The sequence below is a fragment of the Sinocyclocheilus grahami genome, unplaced genomic scaffold, assembly GCF_001515645.1.
Source record: "Sinocyclocheilus grahami isolate Dianchi unplaced genomic scaffold, SAMN03320097.WGS_v1.1 scaffold25.1, whole genome shotgun sequence".
Classification (NCBI taxonomy): domain Eukaryota; kingdom Metazoa; phylum Chordata; class Actinopteri; order Cypriniformes; family Cyprinidae; genus Sinocyclocheilus; species Sinocyclocheilus grahami.
The window spans coordinates 4,962,814-4,972,407 of record NW_015505204.1 but is presented as its reverse complement, the minus strand read 5'-3'; the positions used below and the strand labels follow the sequence as shown (position 1 = coordinate 4,972,407).

General features: G+C 33.6%; 1 protein-coding gene across 1 annotated transcript in view; it reads right to left on the bottom strand.

The window, feature by feature from the left end:
- Positions 1 to 1,465: 1,465 nt before the first annotated feature.
- Positions 1,466 to 9,594, bottom strand: part of LOC107565270 (monocyte to macrophage differentiation factor 2-like) — a 10,433-nt gene continuing 2,304 nt past the window's right edge. Inside the window, exons 2-7 of the mRNA XM_016250495.1 lie at positions 6,371 to 6,452; positions 5,215 to 5,375; positions 4,871 to 4,945; positions 4,059 to 4,160; positions 3,130 to 3,199; positions 1,466 to 1,477 (exon numbers count right to left, since the gene is read on the bottom strand). Of these exons, the coding sequence (XP_016105981.1) occupies positions 1,466 to 1,477; positions 3,130 to 3,199; positions 4,059 to 4,160; positions 4,871 to 4,945; positions 5,215 to 5,375; positions 6,371 to 6,452 (502 nt within the window). The remainder of the gene's footprint in view (positions 1,478 to 3,129; positions 3,200 to 4,058; positions 4,161 to 4,870; positions 4,946 to 5,214; positions 5,376 to 6,370; positions 6,453 to 9,594) is intronic.

Below are 9,594 nucleotides of genomic sequence, written 5' to 3'. Positions count from 1 at the left end.
GCAACTTCAGCTTTGCAAATGTGTCATTACAAATAGCATATATTTAAATAGCACATGGCATACAAGTTTAGAAAGCAATGATAGTAAAATATAGGCTATTTTAGTTTACCGTAAATGCTTGCCAGTACATTCAGCAGTAACCGTATTTAAACAACAGAGACAATAGAATTATGAAATTACCTGTAAAGATGTACTGTAAGTGGGTCAAAAAATACTATTAAGTTCACCTAATTGCATAAATCGTAAACTATCCACCTTTTTCTTGTCGTAAAATTTTTTGTAAATTCTATGGGTCTGGCTTCTGGTCTCATCTACGCGTCCACTCCGTCCAGCTATATTTAGCTGAACAAAACAGTTCGTTTTGCTGCTTGATATTGAAAAGTTGGTGTGTCTTATCATATTATTTTAATGTATTATCTTAATTATGAACACACTGGTTTGTAGTGCAAACAGTTTTACCGTTTACTGCACGTTGTTCTTCTTCTCCTTAATGAACCGGAAGTCTCACCCATAGGCTTACTTCCGCATTGAAGAAAAAGGTGGATAGCCTAATACATTTTCATGAAGTTGCAAATAACATGCAATAAACTTACACTATATTCTTTAAATGTGTATGATTCTACTCTCTTTGAAAATATGCTCTCCTTTTTACGATGACTTAATGCATCCACTAAAAAGACCACACCAGTTGATGAAAAGTAGGCCTAATTGCAAAATTTGAATATAGCCTACTCGTTGGTGTCACTGTACGTGTGCAAATGCATAGCCTAGTTCAGCTCTACTGAGCTATATTCAGATGGCTATGATCCATATTTATCTACTCGCTGTTTCTGAAAAAATAAGGAGAGACTACCCATACTCTGAAAGAGAACACTCACATTCAGAACATTCATATGAATTGACTAATCTTAACAGCAGGCCTACTAGCTCGCTAGCATGCACTTCAATGTTAAATGCAAGATCCACACATCTTTCTGTGGAGTGAGTTAATGTATTTATTTATTTTTTATTACAATTATTTTGGCTATACTATTTGTTTGTTTAATAGAAACAGCAGTATAAAAAGAAGTCAAAACTGTTTTACAATGACAAATTCAACGGTTAAAGAATGGATGTTATGCAAATGTTCATAAGGGAGATTGGGAATAGCCATTTAATGTAATTTGGGCACTTTACTGAAAATATCTTTTAAGAACATGGCAGATCTCTATGAATAATTAAGTGGAGTGGAATGACTAATAGATTTGTAGTTTCCTGAGGGTGTACAGTTGGCCCTCTACTGGGACATTCGGCAGATCAGAAAGAAGCATACACTCATTTAAATCCCAGGACATTTTGGCTCACACTCAACTGTGAAATGAAATGTTAGTGTTTAGATCTGTATAGGTAGAATGGATTGATCCCTTATATCAACATGAATAATCCTTAAGCAAATGCCTCTTTCTCTCAAAATGTTGCCATTCTTTTAAAGCCTGTACTGAAAAACAGAAAATGATCACAAGGCTGCAACAACTAAGTAAAACCAAACTAAAACTGCGACATCTGGTGGCGGAGCTGCTGGATGAGCTATTACAATTATCTATAGCCTACAGATGTTTGTTGATGCTGTAAATTTAATTTCTACTGAATTTAGACATGATCAATTAGAACATATAATTTATGTAAAGGCAGATGAAATGACATTTACATTAAATGTTACCCAATAAATGTTCAGTCTATTTCAGTAGACAGCAAAGAACATGGATTTTATAGAGAATAATTTGGTTATAATGTGAAAATTGTCCTGCAGCATGACAGTATTCAACACTAACTGTGACTTACAGTAAAAAGCATTATATAAGTACACTTAAATAATGTAATGAATTATCAGTTCAAATGCGTGTATAACATTACAACAGCGTGCAAGTTTTTTCTTCGCATTTATTGATCAACCACAGACATAGAAAATGCATTGAATGCAGGACTCAAATAATGATTCAGAGCGGAGGACGTTTCCTTGATAAAAAAAAGCATTGGTGTGAAATAACATGGTCTTAATACAAATACAAAAACTGGGGCAATACAAACATAGCAGCAAAATCACAATCACAAATACCTTCACGTGAAAGGTTCACATTTTTTTATGCAGAGCAAATCAGCAGAATGGCTAAAAACACAAAGCCTCGAACTGTTCTGAAACACACCCAAACTAGAAAAGGCACAAATTACATTTACAGTGAGGTCAGGGTAAGGATTCATGTGGATTCGGTTTCAATAGAGGATTCAGTAATTTTACTGAATTCATATTTTTAATAACTCAAGGACAGGTAGGCAGCCTGATGTATGAAAGTTTGGAGTCAAGTATCATGAACAGACTATGCCAAATTCTACATTATACATTATGTAAGATTTGTCAGGGCAAAACAGCATTAAATTGTACTATAATTTGGCTTTTTTACAGTGTATTTTCTTTTGGCTTTGAGTCAGAGGTAAACTGTATGCATGTTAAATCCACAATTAATCAAACACCAGCCATCTAGCATTTTCTAATGACTCAAAAGTAAGAGGAAGGATTTTTGTACATTCAGAATGCACTCTTACTTATAGCTGACACAACTTCTCAAGCATCATATCAGTTTTAATAAATTGTGTCATTTTGCTAAATTCGAGGTCAATGGAAAAATAAATGCATCAGTCTCAGGCTGAGTGGCAGTGAAAGCTGTATAATGGATGTAAACTTCATATTGCATCAACAAAACCTAAGTAAACACATTGTAATAAAGCATAAAACACCAAACAAAGATATTTAAACAGTCAACCATGGCAAAAAATGGAACACTTACAATGCAACAGAATAACGGAAAGCCATCAAATAATTTAGAAACATACATAAACATACAAAAATGTATTACACTTGCAAAACTGAACATTATATGCAACACTTCCATAACACCAAAGATATATCACTTGCTGAGTTAATAAAAGTATCTTTACAGTCTCATGTATCTACAGAAAATTATATTGTTAATGCAACTCATAGAAAAAAATCACAAGTAAAATAAATCAAAAGTAATTTCAAGTTCAAACTGAAACCTTCACAAACAGCCCTTACTATCATCTAAATCCTTAAGGGAGCGTTCATTTTCTTACCATAGAGAGGATGACAAGAGCGGGGAAAACACCCATTGCTACGTAACAGACCAGCTCTACAACTTTAAACCTGTAACACAAAGGACGCAAGAAACATGCTCAACTTTAACACAGAAAATATTCCAGGTGTTTTTGTATCATTACAGAAAAAAGATAACACAGCCATGCATTTCAAATGATATGTATTAGAATTTTTTCAAGATATATATGTATCATGTTTAAGGGAATCTTACGCCCAAAAATGAAAACTGCTGAAAATGTACTCCCCCAGCACCACAGCGGATCCACCGGTGAGAAAGTGATGTCATGTTAAATTTCAATCTACGTCTTGGATAAATTGAGTACATTTTCAGCAAATTTTCATTTTTGTATGAACTAATCCTTTAATGCACTTGTCAAAAGAACAAAAGCAATCAAAAGTCATTATAATAACAAAAATTTTTTATTGAAAATACTATTTAACTTACAATCTGCAAAGCAGTGGAAAAAGTGGAAATCAGGTTTAGGCATAAAATGATGTCTTCAGAATCAATCGTACATGTGAATTGAGCAAATAGTTGTAACTGGCTCAGAGAAAGACAGGAATCAAGTCTTTATGGCAGTTTTTCTGCTTACAATACAAGACCTTCACCTTGCAAATGGTTGTCGAAAGAAAAAAAAATCTATTAAAAGCACATATCATATTTTGTGGAAAAATGTGAGGTGACAGTGCAAAAAAAGACACTAGTTTTAGAATCAGCACCTCAAAATTATAAAGAAACGTATTTGATTTCATTCAACAAATATGATGCAGGGTACTGTAATCAACAAATTAGAAAAAAAATCAATGCTATTTCTTACAAAAATCTAATGTTGTAAATCTAGAACTTAGAAATGAACACTCTTAATCATTATTAATGATTATCTTAATACTCTTAACACATGCATACCTTTCATGGAAGAAGAACACATAGGCAGTTCCTCCAGAGGCCATCACCCAGACCACCCAACGCATGTGGGCAGCCCATGGACCAAGATCCCGCAGCGTCAGCCTGCCATAAATACATTTGATTCTTAATTAAAGGTATTCTGAACATCAAACTATCTGTGAAAGTCTCACCGTTTAATTTTCAGGATATATAAATACTCATAATATAAATCCTTAAATGCACTGTACAGTATGTCAAGTTGGATAAAGAAGTTTGCCAAATAAATAAAAGTATAATTGACATTTATAACTCAAAGCTATGCAACTGTGTATCAAGTAGGACCAGTTAAAATGACTAAAACCCAAAGCAACGAAAATGCTGTTTATTTAACTAAATATGTGGGAATTGTTTTAAACTGTATCAGTTTAACATTGTTCAGAAAATTATCAAAATTTCTGAAAACACTGGTTTGGCTTGACATCATATTTGAAATCAAATCTAAATACACTGTTGTAAGTTTAAGTAGCAAATAGTTTTTTACAACATTATTGGTGATCCAACATTTTTCTGTGGAATCAGAATTTTTGGCACCATCAGTATTTCAGCTAAAATCTCCCCATTCACACATCTTAGTGGAAACAAACTGAAAAATATTGGCATGGACCCTCGGTCACGTATAAACCCTTGGTCTTTACATTGTTATCCATCTCCCCACCCGGAACTCAGTGTTAATTTATGAAAGCTAAACACAAATCCATTAATCCCCAATGCAGACTAAAAACCAATTTCTCAAATTGCTGCAAAAACATAATTCACTCTCGACTTGTGCTCACCAAGGTGTGTAGGACGCTGCAATGAAGAAATAGATCACCATCCTGTCGCACATGTGGAAACAGTGCTCAACCGATCTAAAAAGTAAAGTAACAGATATTCAATTTCACTCCTCCAGTTCATCTGTAAATACATACGAAGCTGGATTATCATTTAGGCCTGAAAGATGATGAGATTGCAAGTACATGTAGACACTTACAGCTACACAAGCTTAATTTCAAGAAATTAAACAAAACATACAGTTCACTTGCAACTCGTTAGACAGATATTCATGTTCAGGTTCACAGTACACAAACTGAAAATGAACTATTCAAAAACCTCAGAAAGCTTTACGTCATACTCTTACCGGAGATGAGACTTTTTCCAGGAGATAGTATGGAAAACTGTGGATATGATGAAAAGGCTTGATAGGCCTGCCCCATAGAGCCATGCTGAAATCTCCTCCCAGTGGTCATCAGATAAGAGGTACAACAAGATCCCACCCACAATGCTGGGAATGATCCAGAGCTGAGAATAAATTACAGTCACAGATCATGATCACCAGTGTGAACTGTAGAGGAAATAATTTCAAAATAATTATATATACATAATTATGATTAAAGGAATAGCTCACCTAAAAATGAAACTTTGCTTAAAATTTACTGACCCTCAAGCCATCAAAAATGTAGATGAGTATGGTTGAAAAGGGGCAGAAAATGTCTGTAAAAAAAAAAAAAAAGAAAGTTCCAAATTTCCCCCCAAAATCCTGGAAACTCCAAAAATTCTAGAACGTTTCCAGAAATTTACCAACATTTTCCAGAAGATTTCTGCTTCTTTGCAACCATGTAGGTAAGTTGTTTCTTCATCGGAACAGATTTGGAGAAAATGTAGCATTCCATTACTTGCTCACCAATGGATACTCTGCAGTGAATGGGTGCCGTCAGAATGAGTCCAAACAGCTAATAGAAACATCACAATAATTCACAAGTAATCCACACCACTCCAGTTAATAATGCCTTTAAGTGAAAAGCTGTGTTCGTAAGAAACAAATCCATCAAGACATTTCAATTTTAAATCTTTGCTTCAGTCCAAAATATGAGTCCATAATCCTGTTGTCCTCTCACATCATAATCCACCAACATATTTGTATAGAACTGTTTTGGACTGTTTGCACTATTAAACAGTGCTTGATCTGAGCATATTTCTCTCCTGTATTTTGGCCAGAAGCAACAGTTTGAAGTTAAAAACGTCTTGATGCTGGATTTGTTTCTTACACACAGCTTTTCATTTCACATTGAGACATTGATTGATGGACTTGTGTGGATTACTTATTGTGATGTTGTCTTCTGATGGCACCCATTCACTGCAGAGGATCCGTTGGTGAGCAAGTGGTGTAATGCTACATTTTTCCAAATCTGTTCATTTGAAGAAACAAACTCATCTTCACTTTGGATGGCCTGAGGGTGAGTCAATTTTCATTTTTGTGTGAATGATTCCTTTAAGACTGTAAACACACAACTCACCGCATGCGTGGCACAGTTAGCAGCGTGCTCATATTCTGTTGGCTGATATCTCTTATTAGATGGTGCACGATTGTTCATAAATCTAAAAAATAAAAAAAGAGCTAGAAAGTACAGGATGAAGTAATGCTAACTACAAACTAAAAAAGTAATGCATAACTTACTATTACCAACCTAAAGCATACTTAAAAGGACTGCTCCTGAAATGAATGAATGTTGTTTAACTAAATCAGTTATTTTAAATTGGTCATTTCAATAAAATCTTTCTAATAAATTCTAAAGTTCCCAAGGGCTTGATGTACAAATTCAACAGATGTATGAAAACAAAAAACCTGCCTTTTTCAATTAAATGTATGCATTATTGCATTATTGTATGTATTGTTTTATTGTAATTGCTAATGAGTTAGTCACCATGTAGGTCAAATGATCATGTGACTGACAATAACTTTTGCTGTTGGCTGGCAGAGACTAATAACCATAGAGAACCACAGCAGAGGAGTCTTTCATCCTTACATCTCTGCACAGCGCTGATGTCACTGTTGTCATGGAAACATACTAGACTGTGATGAAAAGGGAATGAGGCTGTGTGTGGTTTCTCTTTCTTCTTCTTTTGTACCACAAAGTGACACTTTGAATTCAGGACCACTATTTTACATTACAGTTTTTATGCCAAATAGAGAAACTCCAGTATAATAAACCTAGACATTCCTAGAGATGTGATGCAATTATGGACAATTCAGTTGTAGCAATGTATTACAAATAACTTCACTTTAATTAGTAGAATGATTAGAACATAATGTTCCTAAATGTCAGTCTCACATGTTCATGTTTAGAAGGGTTGAATACTAAAAAGAGATTGGAGTAGCTATTTGCCAAAAAAAAAGAATAACAGTAGTTGTGAGCATATAGCAGCATGATGATGTTAAACAATATAGACTGAATCTGCAATGACTTTTAGTATGGTCGTTTCTCTTAATGACCACATCTAGTTCAACACATAACACACACATCTGTCCTAATTTCTATTGTTAGTAACCCAAATAACATGGCCTAAATTTGTTCTAGTATTCATTTTACTGGTCACTCAGTCAACATTTGCTGAAACTCATGCACCCCACAAAAAGACAATTGAGTTAATCTTTTAATGATGTTGGCTTAATGTTTTGTGACAATCACTTGTGGAATTGCTAGAACAAGATGATGTCTAAATGAATTTAATCCAAATTATATATATATATATATATATACAGAGGCGGACAAAGTACTAAAATCTATTACTTGAGTGAAAGTACAGATACTGCTGGTCAAATATTACTCCATTACAAGTAAAAGTTGTAAAGACAGATTTTTACTTACGTAAAAGTACAGGAGTACTTGCTTTTAAAAGTACTTAAGTACCAAAAGTTAATTTCCTTTTTTATGTCAATGCACTGTTTTATTGTACGTAATACTTGCAATAACTTCTTTGTGTTTTATTAGGAGATGCACAACAGTTCTTATGTGGCTTTATAGGTAATATTTTCACTTACACAATTTAGCAAAATCAGACAATATTGTGTCTAATATATACCACAATATTAACTTTTTATTATTGAATTGTTGTAAATAAAAATCACGTATGCAACTGGGCAGTGTTCAAAAATGCTGGGAAATCACTTCATGTAGCCCTACAAGAGTGATTACTGATAAACTGTCTGAAAAAAAAGTGTCACGTTTTAGAGAAGTAGAAAAAAAATCACCTACTGACTTTCAAAGCTCCTACATAGTAACGACTTTCTACTTCGAGGACCTTGATAGAAATGTAGTGGAGTGAAAAGTACAATATTTGTCTTTCAAATGTAGTGAAGTTAAAGTCATAAGTTCCCAGAAAAAAATAATACTCAAGTAAAGTACAGATACTCAAAAAGTGTACTTAAGTACAATACTCAAGTAAATGTACTTAGTTACTGTCCGCCTCTGTTCCTGTGTTATTACTGATTTATTCCTGTGTTATTACTGATTTATTCCTGTGTTATTACTGTGTTGTTCCTGTGTTAATCCTGTGTTAGGCCTATGTTATTCCTGTGTTTATTACTGTGTTATTGCTGTGTTATTTCTGTTATTACTGTGTTATTCCTGTCATTTCTGTGTTAACCCTGTGTTGTTAATGTGTTATTCCTGAGTTATTTCTGTTATTACTGTGTGATTTCTGTGTTATTATTGAGTTATTCCTGTGTTATTACTTTGTTATTACCGTGTTATTACTGTGTCATTGTGTTGTTCCTGGGTTTTTTCTGAGTTATTACTATGTTAATACTGTGTTATTTATGTGTTATTACTGAATTGTTCGTCTTATTACTGCGTTTTAATGTGTTATTTCTGTTATTACTGATTTATTTCTGTGTTATTACTGTGTTATTACTGCGGTATTACTGCATTATTAATGTGTTATTACTGCGCTATTACTGTGTTATTTCTGTGTTATTACTGAATTGTTCCGTTCTTATTACTTTGTTATTCCTATTTTATTTCTGTTATTATTCTCGAAAAAGGCAGTCCAGTACTAAAACCACTCCCAGTTCCGGCGGTGCGAAAACGCCAAAAAGTGGTAGTTCCACAATTAGTTCTGGTACTATGAAAAGGTTCCTGCGGTGCGAAAGGCCCTAATACTGTTATTTCTGTTATTAATGATTTATTTCTAAGTTATTTCTGTGTTATTACTGTGTTATTAATGTGTTATTCCTGTGTTATTATTGAGTTATTTCTGAGTTATTACTGCGATATTACTGCGATATTACTGTGTTAATACTGTGTTATTATTGCGTTATTCCTGTGTTATTACTTTGTTATTCCTGTTTTATTACTGTGTTATTACTGTGTTATTTCTGTGTTATTCCTGTTATTACTGAGTTATTCCTGAGTTATTACTGTGTTAATCCTGTATTATTCCTGTGTCAATAATGCGTTATTACTGAATTATTACTGTGGTATTACTGTGTTTTTCCTGTGTTATTAATGTGTTATTCCTGTGTTATTTCTGTTATTACTGATTTATTCCTGCGTTATTTCTGTGTTATTACTGTGTTATTCCTGTGTTATTACTGAATTATTTCTGTGTTATTCCTTTGTTATATCGGTGTTATTAAAGTGTTATTCTGGTGCAGAGGCGGACAAAGTACTAAAATCTATTAGTTGAGTGAAAGTACAGATACTGCTGGTCAAATATTACTCCATTACAAGTAAAATTT